Source organism: Aethalodelphis obliquidens, unplaced genomic scaffold (genome assembly GCF_003676395.1).
Source record: "Aethalodelphis obliquidens isolate GAN/ISIS:26980383/991018 unplaced genomic scaffold, ASM367639v1 scaffold7, whole genome shotgun sequence".
In the NCBI taxonomy this organism is placed as follows: domain Eukaryota; kingdom Metazoa; phylum Chordata; class Mammalia; order Artiodactyla; family Delphinidae; genus Aethalodelphis; species Aethalodelphis obliquidens.
The window spans coordinates 31,313,359-31,337,488 of record NW_020837951.1 but is presented as its reverse complement, the minus strand read 5'-3'; the positions used below and the strand labels follow the sequence as shown (position 1 = coordinate 31,337,488).

Below are 24,130 nucleotides of genomic sequence, written 5' to 3'. Positions count from 1 at the left end.
TATTTCTCCGCCATGTAATTTTTTGGTGAGGATTAAAGAATGTTTTTTCAAATGCCTCGTAGGGAGCTCAACAAGCACTAGGACCTTTTTCCCTGTCCATGGTGACAGTTGTTTAATTCTTGTCTGCTGAGCACCACTCTTATGCTGAGTCATATGCTTCATGCCTGGGAGAGAGATGAGTCAGAAATTATGTGTTTCCCTTAGGAATTTCCCAGCCTAGTGAGGGAGATGGACACAATGAGCAAATCACAGAAAATATGGGAAGTACAATCATATACAACTGGCAGTGAGCTCAGAGAAGAGTAACTCGTTCATTCTGGATAGAATACTCAGGGCTAATCTACCTCTTTAACGAGATTTAACAAGATGAGACGTTATCATAGAGGTTTTGAATGCTACACAAATTCCTAACTTCTATCTTTTTTACCTCTGTCTTGTCTTTGCCCTGATACCCTCTCTCTTAAAAAAAAATCTAGTTGCAGTGTGTACGTAGTTTGTAAACTGCCTCAAACTCATTTTAGGAGGAAGCTGCTATAAATAAAATAAACATAATAGCCTGGGTATTAGTTGAGGAAGGCTTCACAAAAATTTCATGAAAGTTGGACTTAAGGGTTAAAGATGAGCCCTTGGTGGATCTTGGGGTAAAGAATTCCAGCCAGAGGAGGCCCCATGTCTAGAGGCATGAGAACACAGTAGGTTTAAGGGCACGAAGGTGAGTTTGGTCTGGCCGGGTTGAAACATACATGGAAAGGGTGGTTTGGGGTGGGGTAGAGGGGGCACTGTAATTGGGGCCAAATCTGGAAAGGCCTTGAATGCCTTGTGAGCAGTTTGGACTTTATTGCTTAGGCAGTGGGGGAAATGTCAGAGGTTTACACGCAGGACTGTGGCATCATCACTGTGTTTAAGGAAGATCCCTCTGGTGGCTGTGTGGAAGAGGAGCTGGAAGTTTGGGAGATCATTTTGGGAGACTAGGGCTTACCTTTGACATAGGCAATGAGGGTGGGAGCAGAGAGAAGAGATATTGAGGTAAAATATGTAGTAGTGGTAAATGTGATGAGTGGTACCATGTGATTGAAGAGCACGCTGAGGTTTCTGCTTTGAGCCAAGTTAATGTGGCTGAAATCAGGAGGTCTGGGGGTAGAGGAATAATGCGTTTGCTTTTGGAGGTTTCTGAGGTACCCATAATGGACAGCTAGATAGAGGTGGCTAGGAGACAATTGGAAATGTGTGTGGTGCTGAGGAGAGAAGATGGGGCTGGAGAGAGGTTCTCCCTGACACCCCTACTTTCTTTTGAACAAACACCGAGAGTCAACTGTGTGCTCAAGATACAAGTAAAATGTAGTTCCGTGCCTCAGGAGCTCAGATAGAGGAGCCCCTCAAGGGTATGGATAGATTGCAGTACAGAGTAATTCTGAGGGCTGCAGGAAAAGGTAAATGCTTGAGACCCTGGGCCCAGAGAGTTTTTGGGTTTTTTTAATAAATTATTTTTTATTTGTGGCGTGCAGGCTCAGTACTTGTGGCTCGCGGGCTTAGTTGCTTTGCGGCATGTGGGATCTTCTCAGACCAGGGCTTGAACTTGTGTCCCCCGCATTGGCAGGCGGATTCTTAACCACTGTGCCACAAGTCCGGGCCCAGAGACTTGAGAGCCGTTGATGCTGAAGTGGTGGGCCTAGAGGAGAGAGTCCTCACAGACAAGAAGCAGGCTGGAGCAGGAACACCTACATAAGGGGACTTTCTGTATTGTAAAAGCACTTTCTGTGGAGGGTACTTTAATAATGACTCCAAGGGGGCTTCCCTGGTGGCGCAGTGGTTGAGAGTCCACCTGCCGATGCAGGGGACGCGGGTTCGTGCCCCGGTCCGGGAAGATGCCGCGGAGCTGCTAGGCCCGTGAACCATGGCCGCTGAGCCTGCGCGTCTGGAGCCTGTGCTCCTCAACGGGAGAGGCCACAACAGTGAGAGGCCCATGTATCGCAAAAAATAAAAATAATAATAATAATAATGACTCCAAGGGAATTTTAGGGAGACTGGGATGGGAGTGGGGAGATGGATTAGGAAGGAGCAGTGGGGGAGGGGAAGGAAGGGGTCAGGACCTTTAGGAACCTGCCTCTGGTTCACAGAGGGAACTGTGAGGGAGGGGGGAGCTCTTGCCTTAAACACAAGGCTGGTTCTGCTCACAGTCACCCTCAGAAGCAGATGGTAAAAATAAACACTTCCCAGTTACTTGGCTGCCTCGAGTGGGTGGCGAAGGGAAAGGGGAGGGAGAGCACCGGAGGAAGCAAATTTAGTGCTAGGTTTAGACTGGAAGCTCCCCTAAAGGAAAGATAGAAGACAGAGAGGGTGCAGGTGAGTGGCCATCCTGAGTAGACAGGTCTGAACATGTGAGAGCAGGTACACAGCCAGGTGTGCACGGGTCAGTAATGTTTGACTGTTCCTACCTCTGCGTCAAATGAAATCATGAAGGCATCATAGCTGTAGAAATTTGTTGTATCATGTTGTAAAAAATTTGGCATACAACAGTATTTACAAGAAGAAGCCAGGAAATGATTTTTGTTATGAGAAGTCCTTTATAGAAGAAGAAATTTAAGATAGTAGAACATCTAGATATAATTAGTAAAAAATGCGAATGGCGAGCAGGTTAGTTTCAACGTATATTCCACAAATATTTATGGAGTACCTTCTGTGTACCAGGTGGTCTTCAAGGAGCCGGGGCTACAGTAGTGAAAGAGAGATCCCATCACCTGCTTTAGATGTTTCACTTGGAACTACTTAACCTATAGAGTTAAACCTGGGCGTGAGCCTTAAATCCTCTGAAGTGCCGAGATCACTTTATTCTGTGGCAATGTTCTCCTACTTTGGCTAGTAGCTCCACTAGCCTCATAAATAATCAGAAAATACCATCTATGCGTCTTTGGCAGAGAACTGTGGAAATTAGGTTGCAGAAAAACCATTGTAGCAGCAGTGCTAGTAATGGACTGCCAGCACCGGATGGGGCTTTAGAGAACACCCATTGCAGCTTTATTTTTTAGAGATGAGGAATCAACAGTCAGGGAGGAAAGGGGACTTGCCTGACGTCACAAAGTGAGTGTCAGTGTTGAGAGCAGTGCCCTCGAGTTTTCCATTGGGAGAGTGGGGAAGGCTTGATGGTACCTAGCAAAAGGGCATCTTGATGACGGGAGGGTTCCAGAGAAGAGATGTGGGGGGAGGGGTTGAAAACAAATAATGAAGCTTCGCTTTTAGGCCCTCCTCTGTTACTGGGACCCCAGGAACCCCCGTAGTTTGCTCTAAGCCTAAGTTTCCTCATCTGTAAAATGAGAGGATTGGACTGAAGTCCTGTTTTAGTTATAACATGTTAGGATCTATGTTGTTTCCAAAAGAGGTTGTTTGGGGGTTGTGGAGTCAGGAGACAGAGTCAACAGACCAGGATAGGAAATAGGCTTTCATCTCTTTAGAGCAAACTGATCACCCATAGCCTGTGGCCAGGCCTCCCTTCAGGGATTGGCTGCCACATTTCCTGCAGCTTACTCACCAATTCTGTGTTTGTCCCTTCTTTCAGTCTTTCCAAAGTGGCCCTGCTTTGTTCTAATGCTAATTCTATTTCCAGTCTATTCTGATAGGAATTAAGGTCCTTATTCTAAATCCCACCCAATCCTGGAGTAACATCCCTGGGCACATCTCTGTGACTGTGCTTATCACACTGCCTTGTCACCAGCTCATCCACAGTACACTGTGTTGTGATATGTCTTCACTGGACTGTGGTCTCCTGGATCTTAAGGAATACCCCTCCCTCCAGTACCTGCACATGTAGGTGCTCTAGGTGCTTGTTTAATCCTCCTGTATCCTCTTTGCCTCTACTTTCTCTTGATCCCCCACCGTAGTGTGGACACACACACGTCCTGGTCATTTCTCACTTTGAAACAGTCCCTGGCATGCACCGCCTCCTTTCCATTAACATCACCACCACTCAGAATCCAGGTCCTTTCTTATCAATTATTTATCTGAATGATTTCCTTCAGCCCTCTCTGTTCATATCCTATACATTCTTAAAGATCTAGCTCAAATGTCTTCTTGTTCATGAAGAGTGCAAATTAACCTCTTCTCTCTTCTGAGCACCCAGGGTGCTTTGTCCTCTGTTATGGTGTCCATTCATTGTACCTCTCCTTTTGGTTGTCAGTTTCTGCGTGCCAATGCTCCTTCAGCTTGTCTTTGTATCTCCCACATACTCTAGGACAGTACTGAGCCTTTGGCAGGAGTCCATTACATATTTGTTGAATTGTATGTCTATGAATAAAAGAGCCAATAAGTATTTGAGTATGTGCTGTATTTAGACCACTGTTCTACTTTTGGAAGCAGTTCAGTATGGGTGAGAGGGGTGCAAAGAACTAAAATTTATTGAAGATCTAGTCTGTGCTTCTTTACTCCCATTGCAGGATAGTTGTGTAGAGAGAATAAAGCAGAGTAGGGAGTATTAACCCTGTTTTACAGAGGAAGCATTAGAGGTTAATTGACTTGCCCAAAGTCACACAGCTAGGTGAGTGCTGAATTCAGGATTTGAGCCCAGGTTCTCTGCATCCACTGTCTTGGTTATTTCACTTCACTTTAAGAGCAGTAGTGCATTAATATCCTAATATCTGTCTGAGGTCTCAGTGTCACAGATTTGTAGTCATGGTTCCCATCCTGAGTGTTGACTTCAAAGAACTCCCTTTTCTACAAATAGCAGTAGAAGTAAAATCTGGCCAACTTTCTCTGGTCTTTGCTCAAATTTTAGGACTTAGTTTGACCCTTGGTGGACTTAAAATATCATTAGGTGATGTGTTAGTCAGCTTGGCCTGCCATAATAAAAGACCACAGACTGGGAGGCTTAAACAACAGAAATTTATTTCTCACAGTTCTGGAAGCTAAGAAGTCCAGATCAAGGTGCCGGCAAGGTAGGTTTCATTCTGAGGGCTCTTCTCTTGGCTTGTAGGTGGCTGCCATCTCTCTGTGTGCTCACATGGCCTCTTTGTAAGCCCTGGGGTTAGTGCGGGGAGGGGCAAGCTCTCTGTTGTCTTTTCTTCTAAGGGCACTAATCCTCTTGAACCAGGGCCCCATCCTTAGGACCACATTTAATCTTACTTCCTTCCTTAAAAGCCTAATCTCCAAATACAGTCACCCTGGGAGTTAGGGTTGCAGCAAATGATTTTTTTGGGGGGGGAGGATACAAACATTCAGTCCCCTAACTGATGGATTTTTAAGGTGCATATTAAATGTACTTATTACAATCTTCCGGTGGTTTAGTCAATGTTAGTGTTTTGGGAATTGTGCTGATTATTTCCTCTTTGTTCTTTTATGGTATTGGAATCCTGCTATTTTATTTAGTCTTGTCTATGGGTCTTTGCTTAGCCCAAGAGGAACTTCCATTGCATTTGGATTTTGCTGTTTTATTTGACCATTTTTACTTTAATGCAGCTTTTTGGTGTACTGATTGTTTTACCATGTATGATACTCATTCTGTGCATGGTAGACAGTTTTATGACTAAATCAAAATACATTCATTCATTAAATCTTGCTGAGGCTCACTTTGGGGTCTCTGGGCTGCTTGTTGTTCTACAACCACACATAAGAACAGGTAGCACTCTGTCTAGCAGAACAGCAGCCAAAAAAGATGATCCGTACAGAGGGGAGTTGGAGTTCCCTAGAAGGGAAGGGAAGTTTCTAATAAAGACTAATGTAGCAGAGAAGGCTTGTTGTGTTGTCATCTATAACCAGTTATGGACGTTCCTAAGCAGTTTTAAGCTATAATGTGCTTTCTAGCCTCGACGTTTCTATTAGCAAGCTTCTCTTGGAGATCTCTTTCTTTGGGAAGTGTTTGTTTACTTAGGACTGTCAGTCAGGTGCTCAAGCAGAATGTCAGCATCCAGTTCCCCTTGAGGTGTGGACCATTTTAAAGCTCCATGTTATTGCTACAGTTACTTTTCAAACATACATTCTTAGCAGATCAACAGTGGAAATTATTTCAGAACCCTAGTTAGAGTGAGAGGGGTACATCTGGGTTGGGGTGGGGAGCTGTGGACCCTAGGTTTGAGACCTAGAAGGGTGGAGGTGATGGGAGTGGGGAAGGGAGGGGAGGAGCCAACAAATGGAGATGACGGAAGCAGGCACAGCTCTTCCTAGGTTGTCCCTGCTGACAATCAGATTGCTAATTGATATGTAATTTGAGCTGGAGCACTAGAGGCTGTCACTAGGTCTGAAAGAAGAGGGCTAAGCAGATCAGAGAGCAGCCTGGGCTTGGAGTCAGACCTGGGTTTGAATCCTAGCGCTGCTACTATTTGTGTGATCACCGGCAAGTTACGGAGCCTCACTTTTCTGATCCAGGAAATAGGAAAAATAATTGGTTTAGTGGGGATAAACAGCCTGCTTCAGGAGGCTGTTGGGGATCCACAGGGGACCTTTGGGGGGTACACTGTCTCACATCAGAATCCCTTTATAGCCCGGAAGGATGCAACCACATGGCCGAGGGAGGCCTGCTGTTCTACAAAATTAAGCAAAGTAAATTGGTAACTTGGATTTACTTAGCTAGTGATTAAATAATAGTTTAATTAATAGGCTATTAATGGTCCCCAGGTGTTGGTAATTCTGAGTATTTGCTTTTGAGAGCAGTTGTATAATTTCTTCTGGTATTTCTGATACTTTCATAAAGCTTTGTGGGGTTTTTTTTGTTGTTGTTTTTTTTTTTTTTTTAACAGTGTAACAAATGATGCTCTCAGGGGCTATTTTTGGGAAGATTAAATGATATAGTGCATGTTAAGCAGTTAGTATTGTGTCAAACTCACAGTAAAGGCTCAATAAAAATTATCTGCTGGGGCTTCCCTGGTGGCACAGTGGTTGAGAGTCCGCCTGCCGATGCAGGGGCCACGGGTTTGTGCCCCGGTCCGGGAAGATCCCACATGCCGGAGCCACTGGGCCCGTGAGCCATGGTCGCGGAGCCTGCGCTCCACAACGGGAGAGGCCACAACAGTGAGGGGCCTGCGTACCGCAAAAAATAAATAAATAAATAAATAAATAAATCTGCTATTGTAATTATTGCTCTTATTAGAGACTTAACTGGCCACACTTAGGTTAAGATCCTTATGAATTTAGACAACCCCCAGCCCACCACCACCTGGTGGCAGTTAGTGGTACTGCACACATTGTGAGGAAGAATTATTAAATTGCTTGGAACTAATTCCATGTAGTTTCATTTCCACTAAGTATCAAAGGAACTTTGTGCAGGCAGAGTATGGCTTATTTGCCGAGAGCTGCAATTCATATATCACTAAACAATGAAGGGACATTTTTTCACTTCCATAGTTGGCATAGATTTAAAAAATGTTAACAACAGAAGTCAATGAAGTGGGCATGTCAATTAGTACACCATTTCTGGAGGGCAGATGGTGATGGAACAAAAGTCTTGAGTGTTTTTATATTTTGTGGCAACCATTCCTCTTCTGGGAATTTATCTTGAAATAATCAAGGATATAAAAAATATTTATTTAAAAAGAAAAAATATATAATGTATAAAATAGCATTACCTTTAATAGAATGAAACAGGGAACAATCCCTTTTTCATTTGTGAATCAGATTCCCAATCCTTATAACAGTGATTTTTTTTTTTTTTTTTTTTTTTGCGGTACGCGGGCCTCCCCCTGTTGTGGCTTCTCCCGCTGCGGAGCACGGGCTCCGGACGCGCAGGCTCAGCTGCCATGGCTCACGGGCCTAGCCGCTCCGCGGCATATGGGATCTTCCCGGACCGGGACACGAACCCGTGTCCCCTGCATCGACAGGCGGACTCTCAACCACTGCGCCACCAGGGAAGCCCCAGCAGTGATTCCTAAAAAGAGTGGGTAGACATCTTCTAGGGGCAGAAGAATCGGGATGGGCTTCAGATCAGAATCTGCTCTAGGGGCTGTGTAGTTTAAGAACATTCAGTATACCTATTGATTTCATAATAAAAACTATAGAATATAAAGTTGAATGTAGTCATCTTGGCAGATAGAGATCATATAGAAGAGATATATTATAGGGAGGGTGTGTTAATAATTTCAGTTTGGGAATGCTGATTTATAGGAAATAGGAGTATTGATGAAGGCAAAAATTAATTTTGGACTTTTGGGGAAGAAGGGGCCTGGATTGGATCATTGTAGGAACATTAGAGCAACATGACTGAAGCGTAGGCCTGATAATTTAGGGGTACAGGGACACATCTCCAAAGATAAATTCTCCCTCATTTCTCTTTGCCCAAGACCTGAGGGCCAAACCACCTTTGACTTGTCTAAATCTCTCGATTTCTGATACTGATGTGTCCATGATGAATGTGAGGTACCTTGTATCTGGAGACACTGATCACACTAACTTTAACTTTTGGGAGGAGGTTGTACATAGTGGGGGACCCTGAACAGGCTCTGTTGCCCCCATGTAAAGCCTACATTCCTTGGCCTCTATTTCAGGGCTCTCTGATCTGGCTGGGTCCCCTCCAGCCTCAGATCTAACAGATTTCAGTTATTTACAACAATAGTAACCCCTCCCCAGGCATAGTAGGTGAAGAGCTGACTTGTAATGGTGTGATTTTAAATCAGTGTACCATAAATTTAAAAGTCACAGCCTCCCCCCACCCCCCAGCTTTGTATTGTGGAACTTTTCAAGTGTGCACAAAGATCAAGAGAATAATTTAATGAATCTTTGTGTACCCATCACCCTTGTTCAAATGTCCCATTTTTGGCCAGTGGGACTCCTTTCAAGTTAGTTTCTAATTCTTTCAATACAGGTTGGTCAGGTTTTTTTTGTTTTCTTTTGTTTTAATTAATTAATTTATTTACTTTTGGCTGTGTTGGGTCTTCGTTGCTGTGTGTGGGCCTTCTCCAGTTGCGGTAAGCAGGGGCTACTCTTCGTTGCGGTGCGGTGGCCTCTCCCATTGCAGAGCACGGGCTCCAGGCACATGGACCTCAGTAGTTGTGGCTCGCGGGCTCTAGAGTGCGGGCCCAGCAGTTGTGGTGCATGGGCCCAATTGCTCCGCAGTATGTGGGATCCTCCCAGACCAGGGCTCAAACCTGTGTCCGTGCATTGGCAGGCGGATTCCCAACCACTGCGCCACCAGAAAAGCCCGGTTGGTCAGTTTTAAATGGACTATATCATCAGTATCTTGATGCTTGCCTGTTATTCTGAAAAATCAGAGGCTTAGAGAATGTAAGGAGGACTGGGCACGTCGGCCCTTTCCATGAAGGAGACATGCAACGCTTGCTTCATTGCTGCATTCTCTGTTGCTTAGCAACATTCTTGCCATAATGTAACTGAGAGATTAATTTGTAGGAAGTTTCCTGTGATTAAAAGATGTGGAAAACTGTGCAGTCATAAAACACACATAGGTTCAGTGGAATAGGACATTTATTAAGCATTTATTGTGTGAAAGATGCTGGCTCAGCACTGGGGAGGATGGCAAGATGACCTAGGGAGTCATGGTTGAGTAATTTGGAGTCACCCAAGGTGAGAGCTCAAGAGATAGTTGTGAAATGATACTAAGAATACCAGGCTATTCAAACTCACAGAAGCAGAGGGTAGAACAGTGCTTACTGGGGGCTGGAGATGGGGGAGGTGGGAGAAACGGGGAGATGTTGGTCAAATGGTACAAAGTGCAGTTATGTAGGATGAATAAGTCTAGAGATCTAGTGTACAGGAGTGATGACTGTAGCTAATAATATTGTATTGAATACTGGAAATATGATGAGACTAGATTTTAGGCGCTCTCGTGAAGCATATGAAAGGTAACTGTGTGAGGAGATATGTAATTGTAGTACTAGCTTATTTGTAGTGATTATTTCACTATGTATGTTAAATATATACAATTTCTATTAAAAATATAAAAAGGTACGTAGACTGTAATAATGATAAGGGAGAAAATGTAATGTCATTTCAAAATTTTAAAATAATATAAAATTGGTAACTTTTACTATAATAGGTGAACAAAGACTTTAAACGAATATGTGTTAAAAAATGGCTATTATTTGGTGTGTTTAAAGAAAAGATTACCAAACTATCAGGGCAGTCCAGGTTCTTGACTTCTGAAGTCACCATCTTTGTGACCTTGTACAATCCATTTCACCTTACTGGCCCTTAGTTTAGTTCCCTCAGTTGAAAAGAGGGATAAGGAAAATGTGGTATATAGGTACACAAAGGAATATTATTAAACCACAAAAAAGAAGGATAGCCTGCCATATACGACAGCAGGGATGGACCTTAGGGTGTTATGCTAAGTGAAATAAGTCAGACAGAGAAAGACAAATACTGTATGATCTCACATGTATGTGGAATCTAAAAAAAAAAAAAAAAAGGAAGAAGAAGAAGGAAAAAGAAAAAGAACTCATAGATACAGAACAGATCGGTAGTTGCAAGAGATGGGGAGTTGGGGGGGCAAAATGGGTGAAGGTGGTTAAAAGGTACAAATTTCCGGTTATAATGTAAGTAAGTCCTGGGATGTAATATACAGCATGGCGACTATAGTTAATAGTATTATATTGTATATTTGAAAGTTGCTAAGAGAATAGATCTTAAAAGAAAAAAATTTTAACTGTGTGGTGATGGATGTTAACTACATTTATTGTGGTGATCATTTCCATATGTCTGTATATATATATATAAATAAATAAAATCGTTATGTTGTATACCTGAAACTAATGTAATGTTATATGTCAACTATATCTCAATTTTTAAAATCCATTAATTGGTAAATGGATATAGACTGTGCTACATCTATAAAATGGAATACCATTTGGTAATAACAAGGAATGAAGCATTGATACATGCTACAACATAGACAGACCTTGAAAACTTTATGCTAAGTGAAAGAAACAAGTCACAAAAGACCTCATATTGAATTATTCCATTTATATGAAATGTCCAGGAGAAAAAAAAAAGAAAAGAGAGGCACTGGACTCAAGCTCTAAAGTGTCCAGGCCCTTGCACTTCTGAAATTATATTAATTATTTACACAGAACTGTACACTTTTAAAAGTGGCCTGCCGTTGTAAAGCAATTATACTCCAATAAAGATGTTTAAAAAACAGAAAAATAAATAAAATAAAATAAAAGTGGCCCTTAGACCTTAAGGATCACAGACTCCAAGCCCTCATTTTTAAGATAAAGAAACTGAGGTTCTTCTAAGAGCATGGACCTAACAAAGGTCACAGACATAGTGATGGAAATGTCAGATCTTCTGGGGTGATTTCTGGATGATTCTGAAATTTTGGTAGTATTTACTTTATCTGTTGTATTAGATCACACAGTGGCTTCTCTTGTCTTAAGCTGTGACAAAACTTTGAGAGACCTGTTTAGTTTAAAAGCTGCCTAACATTATGAATTTGGGGAATTATCTGTTCCTTAATATTAAGCAGAAATAAATGAACACATTAGAGTTCCACACAGATGTTCAACTTTTTTTTTTGCTGTCCTGTACCGGATAATCACAAAATGGTCAAGACCTACAGCAAAGGTCCTACCTGAAAATCTACTTTTAAGTAAAAACCCCATTCCTTGTAATCTTCTGAATGTTTTCTTGAGAATACCACAATTCAACATGAGTGGAAAAGAAAGTACCGTATTTCAGACCAGGGAATCAAGTCAGGGATAGAGCGTGAGTGATTCGCTGACTTGTTTATTGCTGGAGTTGGTACTGATTGTTTCAAACTTCCTGTTCCAGGATAGCTAACAGCCAGGAGAAACGTAGTGGAAAATGCAAAACAACGAAATCATAAAACCTGCCAAATACTTCTCAGAATTGGAAAAGAGCATCCTGCTGGCTTTAGTAGAAAAGTACAAGTATGTGCTGGAGTGTAAGAAAAGCGACGCGCGAACTATTGCCCTCAAGCAGCGTACCTGGCAGGCGCTCGCCCATGAATACAACTCGCAGCCTAGCGTGTCGCTGCGGGATTTCAAACAGCTGAAGAAGTGCTGGGAGAACATCAAGGCTCGGACCAAAAAGATTATGGCCCATGAAAGGAGAGAGAAAGTGAAACGGAGCGTCAGCCCCCTTCTGAGCACCCACGTCCTGGGGAAGGAGAAGATCGCCAACATGCTGCCCGAGCAGCTGTACTTCCTGCAGAGCCCTCCCGAGGAGGAGCCCGAGTACCATGCTGATGCCGCCACTCAAGGTATAGGTGCCTGACACCCGCTTGCATGTTCTCCTTGGGTACCTGTTTGACATTGCGATTTTCAAGTCCTTCATTTTGAGGGAATTTATAAAAAAGAAACTTTCATATCAAACGACTTTCTCAATACAAAATTTCCCAATTAGATAGGACATTCAGGTCGTACATAAAAACAGAAGCTCTTATCTCATGTCTCTCTTAGAGAGATCTCACTTATCTCTGTTATTACTTAAGAAGGAAAAATAAGGGGCTACATTAATATAGTTATTAATGAAATATCTTAGTCGCTTATCTCAATCTATCTCAAATATATTAAAGAGAACTGGAGGATTTATATTCATTCACACTATCGTATTTTTTTTCAAAAGATAGTTTTTGAGGACCTATTATGTGCAAAGCTCTGCATTAAGTTACTCAAAATGCCTCATTAAGAAAGTGAACTATTTCAAACTTAGGAAAAGTACAGAGACTAATATAGCAAACACCTATTTAGCAGTCACCCAGATTAAAAACCAGCATTTCTACCCATTATAAAATTGTGATCTGTAGTTTTGGTTTGTGCACTCTAGGAAACTTGAGAAATAATGGAAAAAAGTCATTTCAGTTTTAATATACTTCCACCGAAAAGAGAAAAATGTCATACATAATTCTTGGGGAAGGAAAAGAATGTCATATAATCAAGGCTGTAGCGATAGTGTGTCATGGCTTTAAAAAGTTGGAATTTAAGGGGCTTATTGAAATGTCTCCAGGCAAGGGCAGGGTGAGGATGCATATAGATAAATTGCCAGTAATTCCTGCCTCTTTTAAGATAGGAATGACCAGTTTATATAAAGATTGCAGTTTGCAGAAAATATACTTGAAGCAGAGGAAGATTTCTGGGAAGGCCAGAGGGCTGTTCATAAGGTGCTCCAAGGACCCAGGAAGCAAGCATTTGCCTAGGAAAATCCGATTCTTGGCTTGCAGGATGAGAAATTCACTTATTAGTGTCCCCAGAGTAAATTGAGCTCTGAGGGACTGGTTAATTAAAAGTCATAAGAAATTGTCTAAAACCAAGAATGTTATCCATATAGAGTGGAAAATATAATAACCAAGTGAACAGAATACATGTTTTTGATTAGCACTTTTTTTTTTCCCGTCGGCAGACCATCCTGGGAAGCTAAATTATGATCAAATGTTTGTTTTCTGATCATTTGGCCAAGGTTAAGTCTAGGGAGCCAGTTGGGCAACCATAGTGGTGAATGTCAAGAAACTCATGTATTGTTTCTCAGGGTAGGAACCCTGTGTCTGAGTTTTGATTCTTGAGCTCCCTAGCCAGGGCAGCTCCCAGAAGAGGGTGTTGATATGGACGCTGCCAGCTCTCTCTCACCCCTCCTTGTTGCTGCTTCTGTGGTGGAGGGGGCCCGCTGCTAATTGAGTGTCCTTGCTTTGAAGATGTTTATAGCTTCAGGCTGTTCCTCTCCATTATGCTGGCCTTGGAGCCATTGCGAGTCTGTGAGGCAGTGAAAGGAATGGTGCTAGGGGAGGGAGGGAGGTGAATCAGCAAGGGCTGCTTTTCAAATTGCTCATATTCCCTGGGAGATGTTGCTGAGGAAGATGCTGGTGTGGACTGCATGCAGTTTACTTCGCAAATCTGTGATCTGGATGATTGTGTATTGATTTCATAGACTTATTTTAACGGGACAGTCTTATTTCCCCATTTTCAAATTCTAGGGTAGGATCTAGAAAGTCCATTCCACAGATTTTTTTCTCTTGCTTTTTAGAGGAAAGAGTGTAGTTCATTTACTCATAAAAACAATTTCTAAATTTCTCTTGCTTTTTAGAGGAAAGAATGTAGTTCATTTACTCATAAAAACAATTTCTAAATTTCTCTTGCTTTTTAGAGGAAAGAATGTAGTTCATTTACTCATAAAAACAATTTCTAAATTTCCAAGAAAGCAATAAATATGGATTCTCAGTGTCCTTGCTGTAGTGACATTTGCTAGAGACTCACTTGTAAAAGAGATTTATTTTAAATTGGATGTTTGTACATATATGACACATGAGACTTCTCTTTGTTGGTGATTATTAAAGTACAGCCATATGCTGCCTGGTTCCTGTTTCCAGGTCAAATGTGGAGGGCGGTGGAGAATATGCTGCTTTGTCAGTTGGGAACTGTGTCCAAAGTATCTGTAAACTCTAGTAGTTAAGGTACTGGAACGCTTTCCATACATTTAAACAGCTTTGAGGTAACCTCACTCATTTTGCATTTCAACTTAGTTTTAAGAAAGAAAAAGAAAGCTGGAATTGTTAATCATCCCTTCTGGGTCTTTCTGGGGAAGAGGTTGAAAACCTGCTGTAGGGTTATGGCTCACATTCCACTGTGTGTATTTTGACACATAGACTCTGTGTGTGTGTGTATGGTGTGTGTGTGTGTGTGTGTGTGTGTTCAGTTATTATCTCTACTAACTTGGTCTCTACTATCTCTCTGTCTCTACTGTGCTGTCCAGTACAGTAGCTACAAGCCACATGAGGCTGGTAAGCACTTGAAATGTGGGGAGACTGAATTGAGATGTGCTATAAATGTACACACTGTATCTCAAAGATTTAGTACCAAAAAAGAGTGTATCAATAAAATATCTTACTAATAATGTTTATTTTGATTAAATGTTGAAATGATAATACTTTAGATATATTGGATCAAAAATATATTACTAAAATTAATTTTACCTCTTTTTACTTCTTTAATGTGCCTATGAGAAAAATTTTTAATCACATATGTATCTCATATTATGTTTCTATTGGCCAGCTCTGTCCAAACACCTTACAGAATGCCTGTGACAGAATTAGGTGCTGAAAGATTTGTTGGAACTTGTTAAACAGGAAGGAGCCTGACAGATTCCACTAGAGGCCTCCCTCCAACTGTTTCTTGTGTGAGATGGCTTCAGCTGTGTCATCTTTTTTTTTTTTTTTCCAGATTCTTCAATAATCTAATGTTCTATGCCCTTCAGGCTGTTAGACCTTAAGGTATCCGGGTCTGGTTATGTCCCAGTGATAACAGAGGGCCTGTTGCATGATGTATGCCAAATACACAGTAAAATCCAGAAATTCCAAGTGCTTCTTCATTTGAACCTATTTGGCTTCTCTCCTTTGTAACAGGGGTTTGATTTTCCCAATAATGAATGACTTAAAATAAGGTGCTTAAAAATTCCACATTGAGTCTCAAGATAGTGAACAAACACTATTTTAAAATGCCCTCTGAGCCTCAGTTTCCCCTTCTGTAAAACGAAGGAGTTGGGTTTGAGTTAGTTTTGCAGACCATGCCACGGATGGGTGAACTAAATTTGCTGTCACAATCCCCAGCAGTGAGGAAGTGAGGGGAACCCAGCTGCAAATGTGGATTTGAGAGTGGGGTGGAGGGTTGAGCCAGGGCAGCAAATGGTTGGAAAACTGGCCTTCAAGAGGTCAATGTCAGCTTTGAACTTTCAAGCCTGAAAAGTATGTCTTTGTCTTTTGATCTGATGATTTGGTCTAATATGATTGTCTCTCATTCCAGTGTATGTACTCACTGTAGATTTATGTACAGAACTAAATATCCCATTTATTCATGTATAAACCATAATAAAACCAGTCAGATATTTCCCCTCACCAGCAGATTTTGCATTGGAAAAGGAAAACAAATATACAAATTTCAGCAACCTCAGAAATTTCATTAAACCTGCATAGAGGCATAGTTCATTTTAGAGTTCAATTATACCTTCAAGGAATCAGTTCCTATCATAAAGACAACTACCGTAATGTCTGTGCCGTGCAAAATTATCCCCATTTATTGTGGTTCACCTGCGGACTCTACTGCCTCTGGTGAAGGCACTCAGCAAGTTCTTTTCACAAATAACACCCTTCAGGACGGCCCCTTCCTGTTTTACACAGCATTGTCTCAGAACGTGTGGCCAAAGTAATTCAAAAGCAAGCTAACGACTAACAGGGACTCCTGAGGCCAGTGGTATTGAATTAACAGGCCAGAAGGGGACCCTGTGACCTCTCCAAGAGCTGCCCATTCATAAGCTGACAAAATGTAACCTCTAAGTACAAAATTCCAATTATCAAAAACAGCTGTGTCATCTTGATCACCATCCCCTGCATGCATATTCTTAGCTTTGTCAATGACTTGCTCGAAATGTACATCTGTAGTTGAACACAGTAGTCTTAAAATTTAACACTTAGGAATGTATTTGTAAAAAAAACAGTATTTTCCCTTTAAATATATTAAAACAATTTATACCCTGTAGATTTATGATCTGTGATAATTTGCCTTTGACACTTATCTTCCATTATCTTTGGGGAAGAGGTTTGCAGAACAAACTAAGGGAGCCAACAAAATTTGCTAGGGGTGGTCGGGAGGGAAGGATGGCCAAATGTCAAATACACTTAGGAAAACTAAGCTTTCAGTAGTACTCAAATATCTTGAGAGAACTTACACTTAATTCATATGCTATTATTTCTCTACTATAAAGCTATAATCCAGTAACACAGACATAGGTATGCAAAGCTATATTAAATAATGCAGACATTTCTTAATAATTTCCATTATTATCACTGTTTAGACCAATCCTATTCTTTTGGGGTGGGAACTCCAGTAGAGGGGACTGACATATTTCCAGTCACGGCACACTAGCATCATTGGTCTGGAAAAACCCTTTTTTTGTGTGTTACTTACACATTTATTACTTTTTTATCCCCATTCACCACTTTCAGTCTTTTCTTCTGCACCTTAATCATTCTAAGGTGCTTGTGTATTCTCTCACATGTTCTTGAAAGCATGCGTTGGCGTCGTGTGTGCCTATATTTTAAATTTACATGGATTAAAAATTGTGCAGTAGATACCTTCCTTTTCCTTTTGCTGCTTTTCACTTAGAATGTTTTAAATATCTATTCCCATTGCAGTGTGTAAGTCTAATTTGTTTCTTTTTGTTGATGGATAATATTCCGTAGTATGCATCCCCCACATCTTATTTATCCGTGTTCCCAGTCCGTCCTGTTTCCTTTGTTCTGCTAAGAAGAGCTGAACTTTGGCCTGTACACAGTTTCCTTCCCATCCTTTTACTGCCTTAGTAGGTTTTCCCGATGAGCTTAAACATACTCAAATTGCCCAAGTGGAAGAATACCCCCTTGACTGTGTTCTCTGCTCCCAGGAAAGCTTTCAGGCCTTCCTAACCATTTTGCACAAGATTGAATTGTTTTCTACTTCAGGTGGCTTTGTTTTACCTGGGAGAGAGATTACATGGTGTGTGTTTGCAGCAGGTTGCCATGCCCAGGATAGTCTTTCTCTAATTAAGAGGAGATTCTCCCCATCTGAACACTAGCTTCCATTCATTGGAGCTAATATGTGTGTGAAAGTTAATTACTCCATTGAGCTTCTCTAGTTTTAAGCCCCAGCTTCTGCCAGAGTCTTAAGAGGCCTGGCTTTTTAAATTTAAAATGCGTTTGTTAGCACACATTTAAACTAAAAAAGTTAGTTTTAAAGTAGAGTCATTTCTCTGCTCCTGGACATAAACATGCTGTCTTCACGTTCACAACTCGAGAGAGAAATTTGGAGATCAGAATTTAGGATATACACCCATATTCTTAATAATAGATAGTTTTGTAGTTGATACAACTTGGAGATTGCCTTTTAAGACACACAAGTGATCAGCTGAGCAAGTGACACAGCGAGAGGCTAGGTGCTGTAGTAGCTGAGCTTGGATTTTGGAGTTGTGCAGACCTGGACTGGAGTCCTGGTTCTTTGAACTAGCCAAATGACTTTAGATGTTGTGTTTGGTTTTCTATACTAATACCTCCCTCAGAGGGTTGCTGTAAGGATTAAATGAAGTAATGCTGCAAAGCACTAGCCTAATGCCTAGCTAGCTACTCAGAAAATGGTAGCTGCTGTCGTCATCGTCATCACCATCACCATCACCATCATCAAAAGGCTCCTAAAGCCAAGAATTACTGAGATAAAAATGAGCGTTTGGCAATTGGGAGAGATGAGTAGCATCATCAGGGCATGAACTTTAAAGGCTCAGAGGAGTATTCAGAACTATCCTCTGGAATGAAATCAAAGAGAAAAGAGGCTAAAGGTACCAAAAAACGTCTAATGTGTCCAGTCTTCTTTGAAGAAGTTTCAGATCTGAGACTAGAAAGGAAACGGATGAGGTAATCCTCTTTGCATCTGATCCCATCTGAGGGATCCTATTCTCAGTGCCAAGCCTTTCCTGTTCCTTTGTCCTGTGCCTCAGCTCTCCACTCAGAACACTGTTCTTTCTACACAGTTGTGCTGTGTTGAGAGGGATGTGACCTACTGCAGCCAATTCATCCTGCATACGTTTCTTATATGCCTAGCAGTGTGTCAGGCCCTGTTCTGGGTCCTCCAGGAGGATGAACTAGAGGCAGTCTCTGTCTTCAAAGTAATCAGAGACCTGAAGGGGAGGTAGTTAAGCCGCCAGTTTTAACAAGTGCTCTGCCAGAGGTAGGCTTAGGAACCAGTGGGAGCATGAAGGAAGGACATCTAATTGAGGCTATAGCCGCTGGATTTGGGAAAGATTCCTAGGGAGACATTTTCATTATCTCTGGATGACAGAGAAGTCCTTTTAACCTCCTCTTTCAAAAGTAAGGTTTTTACCTTTTCTTTTATCTTAATTAGGGACTAGTTATGGTTGTTACCTAACCCCTTGGAGTGAAATAATCTAAATAAACAGTAGCCATTTTCCTTTTATTAACAGACATTATGAGTTAGGTTTCCCCCAGTAGCCATTAACATTCCCAGCATCCCATCTTCTGCAATAATGGAGTGGATGTAATAATGTAATCAACTCTGTTAATAAATTGATATTATTTTTCTCCAAGGAGAGGATTCTCATCATTGGAAATATAAAGCTTCCCAAGAAGGCATTGGAGTCACAGCTAGAAGACTCCATGGGTTAGTAGGGTTAGTGGTTTCCTTATTGAAACTTCCTAATTGATACTTGTATCATTGCCCAATAAAAATACTAGTGCAAACATGGCGCCACCAAATGTGGCATCCTTTTATATCCAGAAGCTCTTTTCCCCTTTTGTTCAAAGCTTCAGTCCATAAATATTCACTAGGCATCCACTAGGTACCAAGCAAAATAATTGGTGCCCAAGGATAAAAGAAATGATTAAGGCATGGTCCCCAAATAATACTAGAATGTGTTAAGTGCTGTAACAGAAGAGTATGTACAGAGAAAGAAGAGGGCTGAGGTTTCACAGCAAGTGGCATTGATCCTGCATGCAGTAGGGGTTAGGAGGGAGGTTGAAAGGGGAAACTGGAGTAAGAGTGTGTGTTTGCGTAAGGGAGTCGGGACAAATAGCCCAACTTTAGCTGAAGGAGCAGTGAGACAGAATTATGGGAGAAAATAAAGATTGTGGTAGGATTGGAGGGTACACAGGGTATTTTGAAGAGTAAGACAAGGAAGATAAAGGAAGGTCAGAACCAGATTAAGAGGGTTACTTAGGGTGGATTGGAAACAGAGCCGAAGATAGGAACCCCAGGGGAACATTTAAGTGTGAGTCCTGACAGGAGACTTAAAGAGCAATCAGAGAGGAGGCTGTAGAAAACTTAGGAGAGACCAATGGTTCAGAAGCTAATAGAGGAAAGAAATGTCAAGAAGGATTGTCAAGTGCTAGGGAGAAGTTACCTACGAGGGACGTTGGAAAGTGTCTTTGGGATCTGAATATTGACCCCCAGATGGCAGTGCTTGAGGCAACAGCCAGATGTAGGAGACTGAAGAGAAGTCTGGGGAAGTTAAACCAGGGAGTGTAGGCTCATCTTTCAAGGAAGAACCTTTGTTAAGATGCCTATCCTGGGTAAGGGTTAAGACCTGTGACCAGGACCCACAGCAAAGGTGCCCTTGTGGAGACTGAAGTTCAGTGTTCGTGGCTGAATGAGAGTCAGAGAGGGAGAGAGACTGAGGGAGAACTTAATCTGAAAACCCACTGCTGGCCTCACACTGTGGTCTTCTGCTCACTGGGAGTCATGCACATGTCATGTTAGGATTTATATCCACATAACCAGGTCTCCAATTCTTAATAAGCACAATCTCTGACCACTGTTCCCGTAGTTTGAAGTGCCAGAAATGACATAATGAAACCCTTTATCGTTACTTCTTCAGGGAAAATTGCTCTCGATTTATGGGTTTTTGAGAAGTCAGGTGGGGCAGGGGTACCTGTGAACATGCAGACCAGAGCAGATGCTACTTCAGATCATCCTGTCGTGGGGGACCCTGTCATTTGAAATAGGATTGATTTACTCTCTGCCTGTAAAATCTTTGAACATGTTTTCTGCTACTGTTTTTCAGAATCATTTGCTGTTTCAAATAGAGAACTGTGCGATGATGAGAAAGAGTTCATACATTTCCCCGTATGTGAGGGGACCTCCCAACCTGAACCCTCGTGTTCAGCTGTCAGAATAACAGCCAATAAAAACTACAGGAGCAAAACCTCTCAGGAAGGTGCTTTAAAAAAGATGCATGAGGAAGAACACCATCAACAAATGTCCATCTTACAACTGCAGCTGATACAGATGAATGAGGTGCATGTGGCCAAAATCCAGCAGCTAGAGCGAGAGTGTGAGATGGCAGAGGAGGAACACAGGATAAGAATGGAAGTTCTCAATAAAAAGAAGATGTATTGGGAAAGAAAACTGCAAACTTTTACCAAGGAATGGCCTGTTTCCTCATTTAACCGGCCCTTTCCCAATTCACCCTAAGATGGTGGGGTGTGGCTCCCTTGTAATTAATCTGTGTTGGCAAAGAAGGCCTGGAACACGAACTTGCGGTCGGTAGCCTGTCACAGAGCTACAACTAGGAAGATGAGAGTGGTAGTAGTCACTTATTTAAGAATACATTCAGGTAAACAGCTGCACCCTATGTACCCCTGAAGTGGCAAAGAAGCTGTTCGAGTCTTCTGAAAATTATCACTATGAGTGCTATCATTCTGAATGTAATGTCTCTTAATTAGAATTCATACAAGAACCATGTGTGAGTGTTGTTGTTGTATTTTTTTAATCAAATGCAAGTGTGACTATAAAGGAGTGTGGCTGGGTTTTGTGGGTTTTTTTTTTTTTTTTTTTTTTTAAATAGACGTCAGACCTTGTCTATCCAAATGAATGCCCTCCCATTGAAAGTGGCTGTCCTGGGAGGACACACGTTTCTCCAGTGGTGATGCTGTCGCTGAGAATTTGCTAGAGGTCTTTCGGAGCCTCCACAAGAGCTACAGCACACTTTTCATTTTGTCAATGTCATCTTTGGAGCATGGATTTTCTGTTTTTAAACAGCCGAACATAATGGAAGGCTCTTTTCTAATGTGGCTCATAGGCTGCCTTTTAAGTCCTTCCTTTCCCCAAAGAGGAGTTCCAGATAATGTCTCCAGCAGGTGTAGCTTTGTTGGAACTAAGGATGTGACTACCTTGAGGGAGAAACGTTCGCTTAGAGCTCTACATTCTGTCCTGCTTGTTTTATTAAAAGACAAGACTTGTGATTTTATAGTCACACTGTGTATGTTTTTGAAAGGTGCTGCCCACCCCCACTGTGCTACAGTTTTTGCCTTCCTGCTGTAGTTTCCTACCGACTTTGTACTACTGAGTAAATGGTTGCCCTTGTTTTTAATCTTTAGCCACCTAAGGCAAGGCCCTTCCCTCGCCACGCTCCTGGTGCTAGCTAATAGTGATGCTACGTAGTCTGCAGAGTATGCAGTTAGTATTGAGCTTTTGCAGAATCCATTACCAATGTATTTGGAAACGTGGATTGATAAATGGATATTTTGACTGAGCTGTGATATAACTTCTCCTGTAGCCTAGTGTGAAAAACAGCCTTGGGAGTTGGGCATAACAGTAGCTGGAAGAAGCAAAGTGACAGTTAAGAGCCAAGGCAGGTCAGCAATTTCTGAGAATGAAAGTTCAAGGCCATGTTGTGGGGAAGGAGGAGTGTGTGTGACAGAGGCTATATAGGGAGTGTAGGACGAGGAGTCAGGGCTTGAATTCTGAGCTTGGCTCTGTCTCAAGGGCTGTGTGACCTTAAGTTACTCCATTTAGTCTTTGGCCCTGGTGTTTCCCGTCTATAGAACAGGAGAGTTGGTCTAGGTGATGGTCAGAATCTGCTACAGCTCCCTGACTGTGATTTGATCTGCACAGTCTTGGGTGAGTACTGCTAACATCATGATTGTCCGGAGGACGCGGGTCAACAGGGAGAGTTTACTGCAGTGGCTAAGCTTCCTTCCTTTCATAATTTTGGAATTTGCGTCCTGGGGTCTGTATATACTAATATACTAATGTATGCACTGCATAAAACTTAAGTGGATATCAATTTATTTTATACACTGATCATATTTTAAATATCTTAGAGGAACTGGTTATTTGAAGGAACCCTGTGAAGACTAGTCTTCTTTCAAAGGAAGGATGCTTTTGTAAGGATTTGCGTTCTTAATTTAGTTTTTACCAAATGGACCCTTTAGAGAAGCAGCATCTGGAAAAAGTCCCAAGCGTAACCGATTTATGGGAGACATTAGGGCAGAGAGTGGCAGGTCCTCAACACAGATGATGTGGACTGAGAAAAGTTTGCCTTTGCTTCACCTATTGAGCCATCTGGAAATCTCCTTAATATGCAGATTCTGGTGGGGGGGGCCTGAGATTGTGCATTTCTCACAAGCTCCCAGGTTATGCCAGTTCTGCTTGTCTGGTCACCACAATTCTGTGTAGCAAGGTTTTAGAGGACCCTGTGAACCTTTTACCTGTTCTCAAAAAAAACAAAAAAAAAACCCATTAGGTTAGGTACACTTTTGTGTACAGCATTGTGCCGGATATTATTCCTCTCTCAGAATTTACCGCCTAATCACACAAATAACAATGTAGAACAACACAAAAAATGCTCACGCACATAATGGAACTATAAAAGCATCGAACTAATTCCTAACTGAACAAATAAAGGATAATTAAACCAGCAGGCTAAAGCACCTTGTTCTACTGTTAATGGTATTTACGAGTTTATAACAGTTTTCAACCTTGAGTATGCATTAGAAACAGTATTTTATAAAAAATTAGTCCCGCTGGGTCCCACTCCCAGGGGATTCTCATTCAGTTTATCTGGATTGAGGCCTGGTCCTCTATATTTTTTGGAAGCTTTACAGGGAGTGATGATGCCCAATTGGGATTGAGAACCACTGGTGTAGAGTTCACAAATGTGTCTCATTTGGTCCTTAGTCCTGTGAAGTCCTGCAGAAGTGAGGAAATGATGCTCAGAAAAGAACCGCCTGCACCAGGATGAAACCTAGTGAACAGCAAAGCAGAACCTCAGTCCTAGGTCTCTCGACTCAAAAACAAATAGGCCCACCTGCCTTCCCCCACCCCATCCCTCAAAGCTATATCGTGGATTTGCTTTACCCCGAGAGCCAGATCACATCTACAGGATACTTGTAATGCCTCCACTCATGAACAGGTACATCCCAATTCATTCCACTTTTGAGTAGTTCCTTACCTGAGGTGGAAATGCAATAATCATTTCTTGGTAGATGCTGTAGAGAATTGACCGATAAATACTAAGACACAGTTCATCATCCCCTGACCTGCCAAATAATGGACACAGCCCAGTAGGGGACATAAGACTTGTATACAGCTATCATGTACTTGATCAGGCACGTCTTCTAAAGGATTTGAAGCCTAGCAGAGAGTGAAGAAGCTTGAAGGAAAGCCTGGAGGAGGTGGCATTTGAGCTAAATCTTTAGAGTTGGTATTTTGGTAGGTGCAGATTCAGAAAGGAGAGGAACTTCACTAGATGCAAGGTCCTGTTGAAGGTTCAAGATGGTGAGACACATAATTGGGAGGACATGGGAGAATATCCAAATTAGGCAGTAACATGATCAAAACTGTGCTCCAGGAGGAAGATTAGAAGATGGAATTGAGTTTAGAGAAGACTGGAGTTCAGGAGATGAGGTAGGAGGGTTTGGTTACGATGA

General features: G+C 41.8%; 1 protein-coding gene across 3 annotated transcripts in view; it reads left to right on the top strand.

Annotated features, from left to right (window-relative positions):
• The window catches only part of MSANTD3 (Myb/SANT DNA binding domain containing 3), a 36,710-nt gene extending 15,052 nt beyond the window's left edge, over positions 1-21,658 (top strand). For all 3 annotated transcript variants that reach the window (XM_027105360.1, XM_027105359.1, XM_027105361.1), the window contains 2 exons: positions 11,704-12,154; positions 20,482-21,658. In XM_027105360.1, coding sequence (XP_026961161.1) covers positions 11,737-12,154; positions 20,482-20,891 — 828 coding nt within the window. In that variant the 5' untranslated portion in view covers positions 11,704-11,736 and the 3' untranslated portion in view covers positions 20,892-21,658. The remainder of the gene's footprint in view (positions 1-11,703; positions 12,155-20,481) is intronic.
• Positions 21,659-24,130: the final 2,472 nt, after the last annotated feature.